General features: G+C 34.9%; 1 protein-coding gene across 6 annotated transcripts in view; it reads left to right on the top strand.

Annotated features, from left to right (window-relative positions):
• The window catches only part of LOC128983225 (proteoglycan 4), an 86,688-nt gene that overhangs the window by 42,628 nt on the left and 21,418 nt on the right, over positions 1–22,642 (top strand). For 4 of the 6 annotated variants that reach the window (XM_054402444.1, XM_054402447.1, XM_054402442.1 and 1 more), the window contains 3 exons: positions 19,900–20,017; positions 20,895–21,068; positions 21,425–21,501. In XM_054402444.1, coding sequence (XP_054258419.1) covers positions 19,900–20,017; positions 20,895–21,068; positions 21,425–21,501 — 369 coding nt within the window. Of the gene's footprint in view, positions 1–479; positions 551–2,228; positions 2,460–19,899; positions 20,018–20,894; positions 21,069–21,424; positions 21,502–22,642 lie in introns of those variants that run through there. The other 2 variants (XM_054402445.1, XM_054402446.1) reach the window with 2 other exon arrangements.

Raw genomic sequence — 22,642 nt, 5'->3', positions numbered from 1 at the left:
GCCTCAAACATCGACTTACACTAATGCAGTTTAACTACTATACTTTAACTGGGACTGTTATAGAGGCATCTTAATTAATGAATGATGCATTTAGCCGTTGTGGTCGGTTGGTGGGAACATCGAGGTAGGGTGGGAAAATGCCCAACCTTGATTGAACGAGGACAGGTTTTCACACTAAATTATTACAGAGTGGATAAGTAAATAGAACAACTCATTGCCACGTCCACGGCAACTAGAAATGTGACGGATTCAGCAAAACTAAGCTATGAGATACACAGGTTGTCCGACATTTTACTGTATAAATTGATTGAATAAAACCATCCGTGATAATCCATTGAACACGTCAAGCGTCAAGCCGCGGGGTCCATGTTCTAGAGTGTAAACAAACAATATGATTAATCGTCTAAGTTCGCGGCGCTGGAAATTGCAGGCCAGGTGGTAACCTTATCTGAGCTATTTCAGTCTGTGTCTATCGTGGCGCGGTCGGCGGTGGTTGGAGGAACTGCGCCAGTGCGACACGCGTGAGGGACGTGCAGGGCGTGCGTGCTGCGTGAGTATGCGTGTCTCGTGCAGTGTTGCCATCTAGTGTTGGATAACATGTAAATAACCACACACCTCTCTGTCGCCCCTCATCATGGACGCGTTCTTCTTGTTTTCTGTTTACTCTTACATTGTTTTGGTAGTTTGGTTTTTAACGTTGGGCACAACATTGCTGGTGTTGTGGTTAGGTTATGTCTACTTGGAAGATACCTAATATATGGCCACAAACCTCGCGGTACAGCTTCCGTTGACCTTTAAGATGCACAATACATTTTAACAAATTGAAAGTAAATAAATGTTGTTTCATTTGCTTACGTCTATCAAAGTTATTTCTGCTAGCTACTGTAAATAATTGTGAAACAAATTCGTAGATGTGGATTTTCTAACTAATCACTCTGCCAAATTTTACCATTTTTAATCATTTATTATCAAAGAGTGATTTATTTGTTTTTGTTCGTTGTAGTATTAATAATTAAATTATAAAAGGGTTGTTTCTTACCAAATTCCCTTTCTAAACGTAAAAAATGCCACCGGCGTAAAAACACACACAAAATAAAATAAAACACACAAACTCCTAATTACGCGATACTCCTATTCAAAGTTATTTCAGACAATGCCTTTTTTATGTATTTTAATTTAATTTGATTTAATGCTCTTAAGTTTGATCAATACAACAGTAGGCTTAAAAATACATTGATTGTAAAGAATTTTACATCTGCTTTTTAAATCCACGTTTTACTTATCTTAGTTATACACATTCCTGTAATTAGTTGTAAGGTTAAACATATTTATTTAACTCAAATTTCTCAAAGACAAAGCGGGATTATGAATGGATTCCAAGAAATCGACCTCAGACCAAAATACAGGATATTGTTGATAATTATTTACATCGTTGGCACGGAGGTAGTAGCAGTAGCAGGCCAGCTGTCACAGTGGTCAGTCGGTGTTAACAGCCTCCCATCTACAACCACACACATACACTACACTACACCACTTACTACCTCGGCCATCACGGTACATCCACTGCTCACTACATAAACAATTTATAGGTAAATACAGACATTACTATGGTACTGGAGGTACTGTAGAGGCGTTATAGCATTGAATATGCACCCATCAGACTGAATCATGTTTGGCCAGACTTAATAGTTGAAGAATACATCTGATGTAAATGTATCTTTACCGGCAACATATTAATTTTTGTTGTATTTAAAAAATCATTGGTGGACAAAGAGTATAAAACTCACGAAAACCTCACATTTAAACCTTTGAATCTGGACCCAGATGTAGTTTATCATTCTAACAAATAACAACGAAAAGATAACTCAGTCAAATTATATGAAAAACTAAAATAAATAACAGCTAACAAAAATAAAACTCAATATCTCGAATTAATTCTATTATTTACTTTCCTATATGTAATATCTTTAATAAATATATAATTTGAATTTGTTATAATTTTTTTTCTTTATGAATGGATGTAGTATCTATGAATCTATGAATCTTATAGGTGAATGAAATTTATCTATGAATCTTGTAGTACTTATTAAATCAATATTTGTAAAATATGCCAATGCCAGCAAATAAAATTTGGAACCTGAACAATTCTTCTTAATTCTAGTATGTGAATCACTTTTAACGGGTTTAAAGTAAGCATAATCAGTAGGCCTAAGTTGTTGAGGTGACAGAGGGGTGTGGTGTGGTGTGGTAGAGGGAGGAGGATGCACGCGCTCAAGACTAGCCGCAGCAGCAATGTCCTGCTGGGGGGCGCGGCCGCCATCAAGGGGGGCGGGGGGCTGCTGCAGCGGAGCGCCTCCGAGGTCATCTACAAGAGAGGGTTCAAACCGTCCGATCGCCTCGACCCTGATAAGAAGGAGTTTCTCACCGCACTCTCCACCAAGATGTGGCGCGCCTCATTGGTACGTCGGTAGCACCAGTTGCAACCGAATTATCGTTTGAATCTAGATAAATTAGCCACATATAGAGAGATACTAACGACATTCTTATGTTTATTATTTATGTGTCATAAAAGCTGCTCTTTGTGTTTAGCTTGGTTGAAAATTCGTTGTATACGGCAGAAAATAAGAACTATAATTGACAATATTAATATACTCGGCTGTTGATTAATTCCGTTTTCAATTTAAAACTGGCTACACTTTCACATAGGAATGTAATGAACCACTAGCATATATACATATATGTGTTGATATATTTGCTACGCTCATCGTGAGTAGTATTCTCTACTGTATAGTCAAGACTACTAGACTAATATATTCTAAGCACACTGATCGTCCAAAGTCTTCGGTTTTATCAATTGTAAAGTGATCAAGTAATGCTTTGAAAGGCACGGTTCTCATCAAACCAGTTCATACTGTGTTCCCATTTATTTTAGGTTTTTTTTTATAAAACATGATTCAAAGGATCTATAGCTCGACTGTATTATGAACTGTTGGTTGCTGTTGTTGATTTTTCAAATGCTTGAGGACGTAGTAAACGATGGTATGTTGTAAAAAATGTAATCGTCAGTTTAAGATACGTTTTTTGAGGAGGGATTGTTTTAAAACCCTAAAATACAGGTTTAATCAATATTTTACAATACGTTTAAAAAATGAACTGTGAACTTTGGTCGTCCTAAGCGTCAATATCTTAGAACGCGTCTTACATTTTTTTACTACTTGCGTCATCCGTTTTAAAAGTAAATTGGCAAAGAGTAATTTAATTATCTTACACTGAGTCAACACAATTTGTTAGTTTTCAAAACGCATCGACGGCATCTAGTCTACAGCTTGAAATTGTGTATTATTACTCTGAAGAAATTGTTTTAAATAACCGCGCGTTTCTACTACAAAAGATTTATTTGGTTTGTAAATGCTTCAATTGGGAAAAGTGTGATTCATAATTATGTTCCATGGGAATGGGCTTTTGTAAAAAAAATACGTAATCTAAATTTACGTTACACAATCAAGAGTAAAATTCCAAAAAATGACAAGTTTGTATAGTTCCTATTAAAAGATTTTTCCAATGACAGATTAGTAAACATGCTTACACATATTAGCTCTTCTCGTGACAGAAACTGTGGTTTTACGTACCGCAACTGCCAATCTCTGGTTTGAATAGTCTGGAAAATGTCCCAATTTAACAAGCACTGGGCAACGGTCCATGCGTAAACTATTCTCACTTTGGTGGCCCAAGTAAATATGTCCTCACTGATCAAAGAAGCCAGAATGTACCACTGCTAAATAGTAGCCTGATAGAGAGGCCGGAGGTCTAATAATACAGGTGAAGTCAAAACAGGGATGAGTTAGTCATAACAACAGGGCAAGACAATGTTGGCAAACTCGCGATAAGTCACAAGCATCTGTGCGTGTAAATGAGCTCACTTGGTATCGTATCAAGTTAAGACTCATTTATGATACAATAGAGCAGAGAGGATTCGTACACAAGCATCTGTGCGTTATATGCTCTCACTGGGTATCGTATCAATGGATAAGATTCATTTAGGATACTCTAGAGCAAAGAGGATTCGTCAGACCAGACACAGTTTCTGTTAGGCGATACATTTATAGAATATGTTTACACGGGGGTAGAGGTACACGTCACGTCGCGTCCATTTTTGATGGATATGCTCCCTGTGTAATCAAATGTAAGCGGCTCTACATCTATGTCACGTCCGGAAAATTGTTAAATGCTCCGGGAGCATACCGTGCCGTGACGTGACGCGACGTAGATGTATACCCCCCCCCCACCATCGGTAACGTCGATTCGACCTGGGAACAACCAGAAGAGGGGGACACCGAAACTGCCACGACGTTTTATGATCATAATCCATACCGAAACTGCCACGGAAATTAGTAAGGATTATAAGGGCGTTTTCGAGAGGGGTAGAAACACTGAAACTGCCACGGCAGATTCCCCAGATAGACGGGGAGAAACGGGAGACTTATAATTCCCATTTCTGTCTTAACCTTTTTTTCACAATAATATATTGATTGGAAAAATAAGTGATTGATTTGCCCTTTCGTGTTTATATTTTAGGAGTTATTTTTATGTTAATTTTTTGGTGTTGCGACTGCTAGAGTATTTACTTTATAAGTATTTATTCCGTCTCCTGAGAATATATTTACTTTAATGAATAATTATTTGCCACCAAGAAACAAGTTTTATGTTCATTAACCACTTATATAACACTGTATTTTATATGATCTGTTCGACGCTTTTAATTACACTAGAGGTGATCAAATACTAATATAGTACTGTAAAACTGTAATATTCAAAAATATTTTTATTCGCCAAAGACGCTAGGTTGCAGAACTACTAATACTGTACCAACCTCCATGCCCTGCAGAGGGGTGGTCACGCGGAATCTCAGTGGAATGCCCTCATATTCGCTTGACTCATGTAAGGGTATATTCTTCAAATTTGGTATTTCTCAACAGTTTTGTGCTATCCTTCAGAGAGTTAGTAGTAAGGGTGTTGGTGTGTTAGTTATACTAAGTTGATAGGCTTTCGATGGAGGATAAGGTATTTGAAACGAAGAGAGGGGGTGCGGAGTTGTTAGTAGACGGCTACCATTTTGTTAGACAATTTGTGGTGTTAATAAGTGGTTTTGCAAGCGAAAAAATTAGGAAGGATGTCGATCAAAATGCTTCACAGAATATATATAACAACGAGTAGGCCCTAACAGTAACTGAAACGATTTTAACGCGTATATAAAAAGGTACAGTTTTTATCATGCTGCAACTCATAAAATCGTTAACAAGGGATATTGATGTATATTTTTACTTGGGGTCTCTCAGGCTGAAAAATATAAATGGCAACCATTCTGCAGTCACTACAGTGGGTTGAGATAGAGACCTCTAGCTTTTGTCGATATTCTTTCTTCGATATATATTTCTTCGGCTAATGGCCTATAATATGAGGTGTCACTCGATGGGGTCACCAAAATAACCCATTTTGAGTTTAAGAACAAAATTTGAATACAACCAAAAGTTCACTTGCGTGCCATAGAGTACAGAGTTTTGTTTTCTTGGCGTAACCCATTAAAAAGTTAATTGGTGATGTCCATACTTTTGCCCAGCCCTGAATATGTGAATAAACATAATTGAGGTATATTACTAAATAAATATGCAAAAACATACACCGATTCTCATTTCATTCTGATTAAACATGATAAAATGGGAAGCTAATTCGTGATGATTTCCCACCAGGCGTAACATCCGTGACAATTATCTGTCATCACAGAAACGACCGAGATTATTACTTGCGATCACGGAAATACCTAAAAATGGAGAATAGTCGTAAGGAACTTCAACGAACATTCGTGATCGTATGTTACGATCACGGCAAAATCCGTGATAATTTATCGCAATCAAACGCATAACTGTGATGGTAAACTACGACCGCAATGATGATGACCGGTGATGATTTCACAATTGCGGCAACATTCACATTCATCTCCAGCGATTATTTTAACACCCGTAACTATTTTTCGCGATCGACGCAAAATTAATTATCATCTTGCACTTGCGGCTAAGTGTGTGATGATTTATCGATATTGCGGCAATGTCCATGGTCACTTCTACAGTAGTTTCTCGCAATGGCGTTTTTCGATTACGCAAAACGTGTAAACTCTGCGTTTTTGGGTGGATTTTACGGCAAATATTTGACCATTTTTATTTCCCGGTTTCTTACAAAATTCAATAAACACAATAAAAATGTAATACTCATGGACTTTTGTCTGATAATTAAAATCCACGTGCTATTCCCTGTTTCTAGGTTGGCAGGATTAGGTGACCCTGAATTATCACTACAAGTAGGCTAGGCTATTTAAGATGTATTTTTATCAACCGTTTCTAAAATGTATACTTATCAATTATGAAGTTTTATCTGGTATTATTAATGTAAACCTGCAAATTATTCGCCCTATGTATACAAGTATAATTGTATCTGTATATTTCTTGGCCTAGTCTTGTATTTTATTTGTATTTTATACTAAACAAAATCTGGACAGGCTCGAACTCAATTCTGTGTATTCTAGTCATCACAACGGATCTCATACTTGGACGCCAATTCCTCAGACAATTGGACAATTCGCAACGCAATGCTATTTTAGATTTAATTGCAAATCAAGTAAGTAAAACGGAAATTCGCTAGGTCTGCAGGTTTGCTGTGACGGGGGTATTTAATATTTTCTCTTACTCCTTGTGATCATTTCCCCTTACGTAGTAAAGAATTACAATTATTTTCAATAATCCCCTTTTATATAGAGCATGGAGGTAACTAATTTTATTATTGTATGAATAAATGTTTAAATATCGTAAAAAGTAATAATATTTCGAAACACCCTGTATGGTGTGGCTTAATACACTTTAAACTACTCCCAATAGTTTTAAAATAACTAAAACCCTTGAAAACCACACCTCACTCGACCTTAAACGTAAAAACAAAATTATTCAGGAACAAGGGCCCTTCGGAACAAAAAGGGCCCCAAAAAGGGCCTTAGGACCCCAACATTTTAGGGACTCATCGGATCTTCATTTCTCATATTATTAGTAGCTCACAGGTGAAATTTCATGAATGTAGAAATTTTGTTGTTTATAAAACCCTATTTTACATGTACTAGTATTTCACACTTACTCACGCAAATAATTGCTGTGTTGGGATGATTATTAATAAAAAAAATGTATTTAAAACTATTGGCAATGCGAACAGTGAGAACATTCGCAAGTAATGTTTAGGCAATGCGCAATGTGCAGACTGCAGAACCATTGTGGAGGGAGCCATCACTCAGTACAAGGGTTATTATTAAACACGTTTGAAAGGTCAGCCATATGGAATGCGGGACTTTCTTTATCCAGCACAATCAATAAATGATACTTACCTCAACACCGTGCGGGCAGCACAATTTTTATTTCAGCTGCAGTTATTTTAATAATTTGAAAGCCAATTTATCATTTTATTGGTTTTACATTTTTATTTAGTTAATTGTACACATAGTTAGAGCGTATCATTTTATCTGTTGGTGTCCAATCCTTGTAGGTCTAAGAAAACGAATGTGAACTCTCGAGGGAACATTTAATTGCACAAGTATTTAAATGGTCAGGACCAAAGGAGGATTGTCGTTTATTTAATTAATGTATGAGAATATATATTTCAACTTGTGTCAACATTGAATTCGCCAGGAAAGCATATAACCCCGCCACGGCAAACCTAGAGGCTAAACTAATTTCTATTTGCCTGATTTTATTTTCACTTAAATCTGTTTAAATAACATTACCTTTGAGTACCTAGGTTTGCTTCTACAGGGAGGCTAATAAAGTGTAATTTTAATAAAAAAAATAGCTTAGTATAAAATAATAAGTTTGCCAAGTTTGATCAAAACATACCCATGATTAAGCAAACTATAACAGTTTACTTTTTCTCCATAAAAAATAACATGGGAATTTTAATTTGCAACTTTTTTAATATCCTCCGTAACCAAAAGCCGTAAAATCACTTTAACTATCTAACTTACTTTATAACTAAAAAAATTTAAGAATTTTCATGTTATATTTAAATTTGTGTAGTTGAGGCTAGTTGATAAATGATGTTCAGCAAAGGAAACCTAGCGGATTCAACCGAAGAAGAAGAAAACCTAAAAAATCCAAATAATATTTTATTTGTACAAGTGAATAGCCTAATTCCTTCAAAACTCCAATTTTTAACCAAATTTTACAATTAATGATCTAATTTATTTAATAATCGGGAACCAACCAATTCTAAATCCTGTGTATTTTTCTTAATCATCTGTATAATCAAAATTATATTTACACAAAACAAACAATGTAAACAAAGACTAAGTATTTACTGTTTTTTGGAAGTTTGAACATTTAATGGACTCATGTCCGAAACATGTCACTTCTACAAAATATAATAGTTATATCAGGGTGCTCAGTTGTGTTTTATTTACTGTCATACGTAGTTAGTTCATATTGACGAGAAATAGATGAAAGTAAAATAAAAAGTCGTAGTCTGTGTTTTAAATTACCCATTAGTAAATTGAAAAATATTGAATTCACAATAAACTCTTTACTATTAAAAACCACTTTGCGCAAGATGGGGTACCGGTACAGTCTGTAACCAAAATCACAAAGTAATTTTACTAACATCGGCTACTTAGGTACTAAAACTAGTTACATTTATAGGCTACTACAGTACATTTCAGGTGTACGGCACAATATTAGTATTTGAAGACTCACCCTCACAATATTTTAGTGACATGAGAAAACTAGTTCTTATATTGAACAGTGCTTTAATTTATTTTATGCAAGAAAGCTTTTCCATATTTTATGCACATACTTTCCACCTCAAAACTCATCGTGTATCACAGCTTTTTGTTGCTGCTTGGTTTAAATTAGCTGTTGTCATAAATGGCCAAAATAATAGTTCTTTACCTTGTTGGTAGACCTTTTAACCTTTTAATGCTATTAAATATCAGTACCAGGGGATTAGATAGATAGATAGATAGATAGATAGATTTATTATGCGTCTGGACATTTTTCATACATTTAGATAATATAGCTAATTTAGACATTTAAGGATACTATATACATATATAGTATTACTAGTAGTAGGATATGAAAATAATTGATTTAAAGTAATGTGAGTGATTTACATTAAGCTACGTGGTATTTTTATGCAAGGCTTACAATATAATTAATTACCAAACGCTGTAAAGGACCTAAACTGAAGGACAGAAACGATGTCGCTAAATGTCACGCTGACATGACCCAAAGTGTTTTAAGAATCCTCTTCAAATTCAAGTTATTATCATAGATATTATCTACGTTGCCTAGACTTACTTTGGTCATAAAACACATTCACTAAGCGTAGTATCCTACAAACAGACCCTCTACTGATCTAGAGCTTTTCCTATGTCATTGACAGCAAAATTACATTCTAACATTGCCAATTAGGTATGAAAATAATAAAAAATGTTAATTATTGCATAAGACAAATACGGGCGATATAAATACCACATATCACATTACATTTTGCATGGATTATTCAAACATAAAATCTCAGCCATTCGTATATTTCGAACCGAGAACAAAAAGATTTTGGGATTACGAGTGAATGTAAATTTTAGGAAACCCAATATCCGTTTACGTAGTCAGTAACTACTGTTTGAAACTAAAGTAATTGGATAAAGTTTTGAATTATGTTTATCGGGGTAGTTTCAATTGTTATATTTGCTGGTATTGTTTTGCGATTTGCCAGTTGCATTGTACGGAGCTGTTGTTGTGATCACTGTACAACGGCTCCTCTAGCCGCTGGCCGGTCGCCAGACGAGCGTTCTGAAATAGCCTTGGTCTTGGTCTGGAGGTGTTTAGTCCAGGGACCAGCCTGGAGTCAGTCTCCACTGTCGCGCATCATGCCATAGACATGCATTTCCGCAGAAAAGTGAGTACGGCCTAGAGTGACTAATGTTGATGTAGTTCAAGCTTTGATCGGACTAACGATACCTAAAATATTTAACCTAGTCCTGGGTTTTAATCGTTGAATTTGTTAACACAAAATACATCAAATGACTCAGTGACTAGACAACCGGTGCCTCGATATAGCTCTGAAACAGATACTGTATCACCAGGGACTTGTAGGCTTAAGAATGGGCAGCCTTTCAAACCGGGTGAACTTGGAAAACTGCACACAGGGCCGTCCCTAGGTTTGTTAGCGGCAGCGCCCGGTGAAAATGTAGTTGCGGTGCCCCCTCGCCCCAGTACTTAAGTCCTCGCCACCCTAAGTTGAGGCAGCCCAAAGCCGCACGGCATTCGCATATGTTAGCTTCATACTACATTACATTTACATTTTGATTACACCTATACAAATTTTGATTACAAATTATTGTTAACTACAGCCTCATTTTTCAGATTCGTATATTTAAACGCCATAATCTGATAACCTGCACACCGCTCTAGAATGTTGTTCATTGCGTAAATAAAAATTCGTCTTTTAAAAGTTAGGAAAATATTGTTCAAACAGTGATGGATTGGAGGATTAACATCGATTGAGGATACAACTAATCTCTCTCGAATCTTTACTTTGGATATAACTTGAGTTCAAATGTTTGTATTTCAACTAAAGTGGTAACTTGTTATAATCTGGTAAACATGTATGTCACGCGTACAAAATTGACTAAATTTGAGCTTGTTATAGGCTGTTAGCAAGTACGTATCAGTTGTATTGATGATACAACGGACTGGACAGATGCTTGCGTAGATTAGTTTTATTGAAGGTTGTTTTGTTATCTTGTGTCGCTCTCCAGGAGCGTGTAGGTTGTGTTTATGAAAACATTAACACATTGAATTATTCAAATGTTAGTAATTGTCATCTTGAGACTCAACTGATCACTATCTACTGCTATAGTAACACATTGGTGGGGGACTTACAATTATCCAAGGCTCGAGTAGGTGTTTGAATTCTCAGTTCGTATACGAATATTATGTAAGACTGGTCGTCACTTGCTCTGAGCATCTATCAGATAAAATATTGCACAAAAGTAAGACTGTGTTTTTTATGGTTTCAAAAGAAATAATAGACTAGGTATACAATGCAGTTGTCTGCTTGCATTATTGAGCGGAGCTAGCATATTAATCCAATACTTTTCTAAAGTCAACAGTAGTGTTTCTCGTAAATAAGATCCGATGTCAATAATCTATTTATTTGCAGTATTCAAAAGTCAATTATAAGTCTGGTTCACGTAAATGAATTGTCTACTTACAGGAACCAAAGTCTATGTTTCATCTGGTTCTCATATATTAAATGTCTACTTGCAGTATCCAATGCCAATGATACATTTGGTTCGCATAAATAAAATGCCTATTTGCAGCATCCAACGTCAATGGTACGCCTGGTTCACTTAAGTGGAATGTCTATTTACAGGTTCTAAAGTCAATGGTACGTCTGTTTCACGTAAACGAAAAATTTACTTGCACTTGCTGTATCTAAACTTAATAGTACATTTGGTTCACGTAAATTGTTTTCTTCCAGTATCATAAATCAATGATACACCTGCTTCACATAATAAGAAATCTACTTGCAGTATCCAAAGTCAATGGTCCATTTTGTTCACACAAATAAGATGCCTGTTTGCTGTATCCAAAGCCAATGGTAGGCTTACTTCAGGTTTACTTAAATGGAATGTATATTTGCAGTATCCAAACTCAATGGCATTTTGGTTCACGTATATGAATTGTCTACTTGCAGGATCCAAAGCAATGGTTCATTTGATTCACATAAATGAAGTGCCTAGCTGCTATATCGACTGCTATAAGTCAATGGTACGTCTGGTTCACGTCAATGGAATGTCTATACTTGCAGTATACAAACTCAATTGTAGGCCTATATATTTGGTTCACGTAAATGGAATGGCTATTTGGATTAAAGTTTATGGTACATCAGCCTTAATCCGGCAACACTAATTATTGGTTATTCATTTTGTAATACATTTTGCTCAATGATATTAATCCGATCGTTCTTCCCCTTTTCTCTGTACGGCATTTGTAATGTACTATTTGGATGATTCGTTGACTAACATATGTTGCGACCCTTGTTTACCTTTTTATTATCTCGCAAATAATGTCATGGCAACCAATTAACCCATAAGGCCCATGTTAAATTTCCAAAATTTTAAATTCACGTAGGAAAAAGCCCTGTGGTCCGAATTGTACCATTTCAGATTTATACCTTCCCATGGTTGGTTACTATGATTGTGCTAAATTTGGTGCAGATCGCTTCAGCCGTTCAGGAGGAGTATTTGTAAAACAAAAGCAGGAGTGTAGTATAAGAGCTTCGCTTCGCTCCGCTCAATTAACATCAGTTCATCATTAATATGGTTGGAAAAATATTTAAAAAAAATAAATCTATATCTATAAAAGAGGAACTATGTATGTGTGTGTGTGTGTGTATGTATATACGTTATGGACTCCGAAACCGCTCGACAGATTGTAATGAAACTTTCAGGCATTATTAAGCATCTTTCAAGGATGGTTCGAGTGAAGTTTGGCGCAGATCTATCAAAAGGGCTCTGCCCCAGAGGGTTTTAAGTGGGCCAATGTCAGACTTTTTGATCTACAATGTTTACAAATAAATATAATTTAAAAGCAGATGTTTACTTTTACCAGTAGGTTTGAATAATTACAACATTCTGTATTAGCATTAGCCATGATTTGAAATAGTGCCACAGTGTTTCTACAGAGTGCAGCACAGAAAACTATTTTACTTTTGAATAAGTCCAAATGTATTAAACCCCAATCGCAGCACACCTGTGCACTTAACAACGTTTAAATTCTCCAATGTTAAATATTAAAACATAAAAACCTTTATAAAAGTACTGTATTATAAACAATAAAAGGGATGATTTTTTAAAATTTATGACAACAGCTAATTTGCAATCAAAAGGTGAGTGAGCGTAGCGAACGAACATCAACCTGGAGGCGAGTAAGCGTAGCGAACGAGCTAACCTGAAAACAAGTGAGCGCAGCGAACGATTTCCAACCTGAAGGTGAGTGAGCGTAGCGAACGAACTTCAACCAGGACGTGATTGAGCCATGCGAATACTTATGAAGTTAAGCGGGGCAAAGCCCGCGGGTACAGCTAGTACACTTATAAGTGTGTATCACATAGACCTACATATTATATGTTATATGTGCATCAACACCGTTATTTGTGTAACTAGTGTGCGAAGTGGTACTTCGCAATCGCGTTACACATTATATTATTCCTACAGTTACTATAAAGAATATAAGTAATTATATTATATTAGTCTAGTCTTCCAAACACTGCATACAACACTTTTTAGGTTAGATTGAATCAAAAGGTTTATATTCATTGGTTAAATAAATCCAGGCGTTTAACGAAATGGAAAACTCTGCACCAGCTGATTGAAGTCGTGATTGTAGTCGTTTTAGGTGTTGCCAACGTATTTTCAAACGTACACGTTACATGCCCAATAAAATTGCTGTTTTATGCTGTTTGGTTGGAGTGCTAAAGTGTGGCAAAAATATGGGCGCGCAAAAAAATGATTGCGGCAAAAGTAAGTGAATTAGCTACTTTGATTGCTATAATTAGTGCAAGGAAATCCGGTCTGCCGGGTAACTGTAGGGGAAATACGTTTTCATCAACTAATTGATGACAACAGGCTTTTACCAAATAAGCGATACAGTTGAATTTCGTTGTAAATTAAGTGATGGATGTATAAAACCACCGTATGAAACCATTTCATGCGGCATTTTCAACAAACCAACATTTTCTCCTCCGCATCCTCACCACAGTTGCGAATCACGGGTATGGCGGCTAGTTTACCGATAAAATATTCCAAATCATTAGCATCAACTTATCCAATCATACTGACTGCTATCGAACTGTTATACTCGCTATCATACGAATGTCACAAACAAGGCAGGGTTTCATTGCTAATTCACGAGATAATGGTTAAATTTAGTGCGCTGGTAGATTGCCAAGCGCAACACTATGTGCTGTTGTTGAACACAAACATCCTAATCTGGCCACTTGAGGTGATCCTATGGGTAAATCAGCTTGCTTGGACCAGTCCCAATAGATTATGGCATAGGCCCTACAGTAATTGAAATTTCTTAAAAACTTTAGCGAATTTCCCTATAAGGAAGTACCTATCACCGTAAGTGGCACGGTAAGACCTAGGCCCGGGACCGATTTACTTTTTCATTTTGATGTGCCCAGAGGCCAAAAACACCATTTGTTCGTATATATATATATATATATTTATATATAGATGTATACAAATTTAAAACATAACTAGTTAATAAAGTACCCTTTTTAAATATTTATTTTATTTTAACTGACGACATGTTTCGGAAACTAAGTCCATTATCAAGTCATATTTGTCATATTTAACCTCAACGTCATTCTCAAAAATAACAAAATTAGTAACTTAATCATATGTAAAAATAATTTAAATAGAAACTATCAAATCCAACTAATATTATACACGAGAAAGTTTGGATGTATGTATGTATGTTTGTGACAAGTAAGCGCGAAAAATACTGGTCAGATTGGGCTGAAATTTGGTATGGTGATAGCTCACATTCCCGATTAACACATAGCTATATTCTTATCTCAAAAATCCTTTCGGGCTCCGTCCCAGTGGGTCTGGAGTTTCCCTTGTTAACCTTACGAGTATTCATATTTAAAAGGAATTAAATAATTTTGTCAGTTGTTTCAACTACACAAGTTGGTTCTATGATATTAAATAGCATTACAAAGTTATAAGGTTTACCAACAGGGTGCATCACTATTAGATTTTTTGCATTTATGACAACAGCTAATTCGGCAACAAAAAGCTGTGATATATGATAACTTTACTTTTTCCTATTGTTTAGGTGCAGTGGTAGAACATTGTATCTATGGTAGGTGTGCTATACTATAGTATACTGTAAATTAATAGAACCAAATTTTCTTAAACCGTGCCCTCTCCCATTGCAAACGCAAAGCCAAGTATAATTGAAATAAGCATTTTTTTAATTATACGCCAACCCCGTACGAAGGACGGGTACTCTGCTAGTGTTAAATAAATCTGAATTATATCGTAACTTACTCTTATATCTGATTTTTTTAAATGTATTTCTTACTGCTTTAGTCATATATTGGTAATAAGGTATACACATATATTTGTTTTTCTCTTCATTTTCGGTTGATTTTCTTTGCTTTTGTATTTTGTTTTTCAATTTCCTCTTTATCATATTGTCTATCATTTTGGCCCTGTAACCATTTTTCTCTGCTAAGTATTGATTGGTATTTTTCTCTTTTTCGATGTTTTTTTTATATTCAAGGGAATATTAGTAAGTCTGTGGATGAGTGAATGGAAAGTAACGATTTTATTACTCCAAGGATGATTGGAATAGTATGGAATAATAATGTCTGTGGTCGTAGGTTTTCTAAATACTGTATGTTAAATGTAAGTCTGTTGCTATTCTTTGAGATTGTAATATCTAGAAATCTATTTGTTCTTTTTGAATCCCTCCTGTAAATTTTATTTTTGGAGATAGGCTATTAATATATTTTAGTAGATTATTAGCTTCATTTTCATTTCCTTTGAATAAACCAATTATATCGTCTACATATCTGTACCAGTATTGGATTTTTTCTTTTCGTGGGCTACAATCATTCATTATTTTGGTAGTTTCCATTTCTTTCATAAAGATATCTGCCATTATTCCAGATAGAGGGGAACCCATTGGAACACCATCTTCTTTTAGATAGAAAGAGGAATTGTAGCTGAAATAGTTTTGTTTCACTGTCAATTTTGTAAGCTGAATAATATCTTCAATTTCTTTTTTGTTTATTATATTGTATTCAATTAGTTCTTTTCTCAGAATGGTTAAGGTATCTTTCGTTGTGATATTTTTGTTTACATGTTACAAACATTAAACGAGATCAGTAAAATAAATACAATCATTAAAACCTATTTTTAGTATTGGGGCTTTTGAGTTAGTTGATTTTAGCATGTTTTTTTCTAGTTTGGTTGGACTTTTACATTTCATTATTTTACTATTAATTGCTTTTGAATATTTATTGGTTGGATCTTTGATTAGGACTTTAAATTTGTTATCTTCAAAAAAGTATCCACTTTTGTTTCATAATCATTTCTGTTTACTATTACAACAGCATTACGTTTATCCGCTTTTGTGATCATTGAATTATCTTCTTTTAAAATATTAGAAATAGATTTCAAGTCTTCGTTCGTCTCTTTTAGTGTATTTGGGTTAGTTATATTCTTTTATTTAACTCGTGTGTGAACCTAAATCTTATTGGATCTCGGATTTTCGTATCTGTTTTTCTTATGGCTACCTCCATATGAATTAGATAATTTTCTATGTTACTGTTCTTACGATCTAAAAAAGGTTACATTTTAAAGACTTACCTAATAGATTAGTTTCTTCTTGTGTAAATTGAATGTTACTTAGGTTTTGTACTGGATTGCTAAATTAGTTGTCATGAATAAGGATGATTTTTCAAAATTTACTTTTTTGAAGTTTAATAAGTTTATTGATCTTTTTCTTCTGTATTTCTTTTTTATTATCTATCAATGGTTTAATCCATTCTGAAATGTAGTGATTCATTTCATCAATGCTTTCTTCGTGGAAAATATTCTTACCTTCTTCATAAGATAGTTTGATTGATTCATTAAGTTGATGAGGTTTTGAATACTGTATAAGTAATTAATATCCTCCTTGACCCATATTTTTCTTGCAAAACATAAAATTTTCCAAATTCTCATTAGACCTTTTTAAAGAGTAAAAAAAAATAATTTAGTATATCAAAGTATTTTTGCACAGTTATTGGTAACGGGGAAAATTCAAAGAATTGTTAATTTAAAATTCCCATGTTATTCTTGTGGTGAATATTGTAAAATGTTGTATATTAGTTTGCTTGTTTATAATAATTTTGATCAAACTTGGCAAATTTATTTATTTTATGCTAAGCTATTAATATTTTTTTAAAACACACATTTTATTAGTTTCCTTGTAGCTGCAAACCTAGGTACTCGCTCAACCTAATGTAAATTAACATTACACCTTCATGTGAAACGCCAAAGTTTGGGGGCAAAATTTACCTCCCTTTGCTGTGACGTTTTGCTCTGGGGGTAAAACTCCTCTACCCCCAAACTAATAATATAACCATACAAATTAATAAAATTGGGCTTGTTTATTTCGGCACTAGTAATAAATTATACTATTATTCTCGCTGCAACAATCTCCCCATTATCAAAAGGTTGACTTGATGGAAGACGTAAGTCACGCGGCAGATTGTACACACAGATGCTCTGGAAGATGGGATTTTGCAAAACAATGTTTATTAACTTGGCGGGATTGTTTATTTTCGTCGGCCAAGGGTCAGAAATATTCGCGTTATGGTCTGGCGAGCGGCCAGTCCGGCTCTGGAGATCCAGACAGTCGCGAGGCAACCATGGTCGTCCGCAGCTGCGAGGTAATACAAACATCTCATATCATGCTGAAAATTATATCAATTTATGGGTTTTCTGTATGTAACCGATTGATTATCGTTAATCAAATTACTGTTTTATTCATTTATGTCACTAGGCTACCTACATTCTTACAGAAATTGCCATCAACACAAAAACTAAAGAATATTTCATAGAGGCTCTGTAATAGTCAATAGAAAACTCAGTAATAGTAGGCCTACATTTATTTAAAAATCAAGATGGTGGGTGGATACTTAAAAAATAGTATATTTCATCACTAGGGCCTAAAGTGACTTTTTCGTCCCGAGGTCAAGTTTTACGATCGAGGCGAAGCCGAGGTCAGAAAATGAGAGGTTATATGGGGCGAGCGCCGCGCGGCTACCTGACTATGTCGTGACAGTTTTGACACCGAACCGGATAAATTAATCGTACACCTATACTCGTCAAATTATCCATGTCGTGGTGCATCTGCGTCCATATATGCGAGCTTTTGAAACCTGTTTTTAAGCTTAGTGTTTTAATAGCGTTCTTATACCTAATAATAATAGCATAAAAATGTTCTATTAACCTAACCAAACTAAACCTAACCTAAAACAAGCTCTTCCAACCTCAGAGGCTTGTGTTAACCCCAACGATATACAACACTCCTCGTCACTTCTGCTTCATTGAGCAGACCCTTAACAGATTTATGACCTCGGCGCTCGCAATACACCAAATAAGCGAAGGTTAGAAAACACTTTTTACCCGTGTAGTGAACTATATTTTTCGTCATTTTGTATCCTTAATTAACAAACTAAGCTAGAAAACTAAATAACTTTTAAGTAAAGATAACCTCTCAAAACGACTTCCAGGTTGTTTTCAATTCTGCTAAAGCAGCTGTTTAGTAAATGATTCAATCATTTCGTCTACTACAATTGTGTTACAGTATATTATACTATCGATATGACGACCGATTGACAACAATAGGCTAACACCTTAGTTAATAAACCAATCGATTAATAATTTCAATCAATACGATTACCACAATCGAAATTTACAACTGTTTACAACAGCTGATTTTTACTCCCTAGAGACTAAAAATGACTGCTACTTTAGACCCAACGAGCACGTGCTTTAGACCTGCAACACATGCATTAAAACGGCTGTTCATGCTGCAGTATGACGAAAACATCCTTTTATGCCTATTAATCAACCGTCAAAACAGCTTGTTGGCTTGTATTATACCATTGACTGTTGGATACTGAAGTATACCATACACTACCATACTGTATATGCGTATGGTATAGTTGGCATATCAACCTATGCTTACATTTAAGATTCATTTCTTCTGAGTTCTAGCGGTCCTCCTCCTGAGGAAGTAGCGGATCACTGAATATGTAATAAAATAGTTTTTATGTCCAGTAACTTTGTGCAAAGTTTTGTTGCTCTATTTGAAATATTCCGAAAAGATTAACCCGGTCCTGGACTTTTGGAACAGTCTGTATATTCAAGTGAAACTTTAAACAATAATAACAGTGACATCTGCATAAGTGGTATTCTGAGCCAACTAAACGAATATTGTTTCGAAATAAACAATACGGTACTTGAAAAAGGTACCAGGTTAAGAAGGGACTTATTGAAGTATAGATTCAGATATATTAGTGACTATTGTTCTCTCTGCAATTGTAGTTCCCTGAGGAGTTTCCTAAAACCCTTAAAGGAGTGATCTCCTACGACATTGGATATGTCTTAAACTTTACAATTTAAAGGAGAAGAATAAGCATAAAATCCTAAAATCAAATAACAAGTCAAAAGACTGTATAACAAAAATAGCGTTGAGAAATAAAATGTTGATAAGGGCTGATATTTCTAAGACTAACAATAAACCCGTTGTCTACATTTGTGCCATATACAACATACAAAATATAAAATAATTTACAAAATAACGCTAGAACATTCAAAGCCTATGTACTCCATAGATAAAGCTTTAAGTACTTGGATACCGCAAGGGTTGTTATAAAAGATAGTGACAAACAGTGTAAACCCTAACCAATGTGTAAAGAAAAGTTGTGGGGAATTTCAACCTAATTATGTGAATTATTATTACATAAGAATAATTTGTAGAGAAAATGTATTAGGAATAAAATTATAAATAAGAGTAGGTACATTGCAGAATGGCTCATCTCTACAATAATGTACATTCTTTTTCTTCAACTGGTACAACTTTAACATGGCAACGGAATATCTATATCCATCCATGGTACTTATACTATTTACCGCCTCTTCATTTGATTTTACTTTGTAAAAATGTCATAGATCAACCATTTGTAGACAATGATCACTACTCGTATTTGGTGTTAATGGGCCCATGTTGTGTACAGGACGCGAGCGGAGTGAGGGTGAACGAGAATGATGGACTTTCCTCCCACAGACCCATCGACCTGGAGAAGTTGTTCACCCCTGCCTCGGACTCGGGCGAAGTCACCCCCTCCAGGAGTAGTGAGTACTGAGTAGAGAGTTACAATATCACTTGAAACCTGATTACATTATTTCATTGATATAATTTATTTTGTGGACAAACTAACAAATGTTAAGAGTCCAGAAAAGATAAAAAGGCTACTCATACTTTTCAAAGAGAAATCTTAAAAAATTATACCACATAATTCAAAGGTATAAAAAGTTGTCATCAATGTTTACATTTCTGTTGTTTACAAAAATAACTTAAACTATTGTGTGATTAGCAGCGTTTTCATAATGTGTGTTTCAAACAGTAAACAACATTTAATGTGCCATAAACAAATTTTAAGGTTAGCGAGGAGTTTAAAGATTCCTATTTGTAGTCACCTGAAAACTAGGATTTTGCAGATTATTAAGAGAACTAAAAATAGCTGTTTTCCGGACAGTATGATGAAAACCACGAATACTAGAAAAATACGAAAACCCATTTAAACAAGCTGCTTCTTTGCTACACTTTTGTGTCATAAATCAACTATTGTTTAGTAACAGTTTAAAAGTTTCACATACTGGGAAACCAAAATAAACCCAAAATCTGAATTTTGTTGATTTGACATTGAATTTACTTAACTTTACAACATATTAAAGATTTATATGCCAGGGGTTTTCTTTAATTTATAGATAATTATTTAGTTTTTGTTTTGTGTACATTTGTTTTCTTCTGGAGGCTATATGTTTGTGTAAATTACTCCCGCAAATAAATTTCTTTCATTCTAACTTTGCATTCGTGGTACATCAAATAATAAAATAAAATAAGATCTTAAATGCAATTATTTTTTAATAAAGAGTCCTCATATCAGCGAATCAAAACCTTGAGAATGAGAAAATATTATAAAGCAAATACTACTTTGCTGTTTGTTAGGAAAGATGTATGCGTCGTCTAGTTTCTACGGACCGCATCACCCGACGGTAGAGGAGCAAGTAGATCTGGCACGTCGCATCTCTCACTCACTGTCAGACATCAGCAACCGACAGTCCAAGGGTCAGTCCATGTACGTCAACCGCAAGAAACGCTCAGTCAAGTGGGTCCATGAAGGTAAACTGACCACTTCATAGTCTACCATAATCTTGCCTCTTCTTTTGATGAAGTCATCTTGTTTCAACAACCGCCGGGAGTAACAAAACCACCTGTCAGCTAATAGAGAATAAGTTCTTGCACAATACAACCTTTGAAACGTCTTGAAATATGCTTATTACAGAACCTATACCTTTTGATTTTGCAGATTGTTTACCTGTAGATGCAGCTCTTAAATACAGTGCCGGGATTCATGTTGGAACAGATCCTAAATCAGTCATATATTGTGAGACTAAAACTTAGACAACGAGTCTAAGAAACTTTTAGAACCATTAGTAATTAACTAATGATATATAATTAATATACTGATTTTACAGGAGAGGGAAAGGGACAGTTTCCTTCCTCTCCATTTGGGACTCTCCCAGCCTTCAACAATACTACAACCACCACTGAGGTAAGTTATATGTTATATTGTAATATGACAGCTTCATACCGGACAAAACTGTGTTTCGACCTCTCAATGAAATTGTTTTCCAAGTTGGAAACTTAATTTGATTGGCAATTTTATTTTTTGATCTAGTTGGCAACATGATAAAATAAGAGTGTGTTTATTGCTCATGGCAATCAACTCCTGTATTATGAAAATTGTGCTCTGTTCCATCAATTCCACGAGACAACTAGAATGTAGATCAATCCGCAATCAATTTGCTTAGGAAAATCAATGTAACAATAATACCTAGGAATCATTCACACTAATGGTTAAATTAATTTGGCTTTCAAGGAATCAGAAAAATGGTTGTTTCTGACTGGGTATTAGGAAAGGACAAGAATAAGTTCCGGTGATCTCCCCAAAAATAGATAAAAGGAATATATTAACTATAATCTGAATTGCTTAAATATGTCTTCAATGTTTTCAAAACAATGTTAATATTCATTAATAAAGTGGATCCCCCTTTAAATGTTTCCACTAATGCTAAAATATATAAGGTTTGTATTGTATCACTATCATTGGCGCAGTTTATCCAGCTATGCTGGTCAACAACGCAGCTTTGGTAATAAGGTAATAATTGTAAAAAATACAACTTTAGGTTTGATATTTACTTCTCAAAAATATCTTCCATGTACCTCCGTTGTTTCTAGTCTGATGGTGAAGGTTGATTAAATAAAAATAACATTAGGGTTATTTGTTAACTCCTCGTAATTGGCAACATTTCATAAAGTGTTTTTTTCTATATTTTAAACTATGTAAATACTGTACATAATTTAAAATATAAAAACAACTTTTAAAATACCTTTCAAAATTGCTAAGTCCTGAAAATTCCAATTTATATATTCAACGTTTGTATGCCAATGAATTTTGAACATTATTTAAAGGAAAGGTTGACATTGGGCCTTTGGCCCGAAGTCTGTGGCACTACCGACTGAGCCACATACTTAATAACTGTATCTTTGGTAATCCTATTGGTTGCGGTGGCAAGTAGTTTCGATTCACAAAATCACAATGGAACTGTGATAAGGCAGCACAAGGACACATCACTTCTTCTAAAGATCGTTATAGTTTACACACATTTAAAAACAAAACACTATACTTGGAC

The sequence above is a fragment of the Macrosteles quadrilineatus genome, unplaced genomic scaffold, assembly GCF_028750875.1.
Source record: "Macrosteles quadrilineatus isolate MER2022 unplaced genomic scaffold, UCM_ALF_1.0 Scaffold_1__1_contigs__length_201487025, whole genome shotgun sequence".
Taxonomy (NCBI): Eukaryota; Metazoa; Arthropoda; class Insecta; order Hemiptera; family Cicadellidae; genus Macrosteles; species Macrosteles quadrilineatus.
The sequence above is the reverse complement of the archived record's forward strand: the minus strand, read 5'-3'. Positions and strand labels throughout refer to the sequence as shown.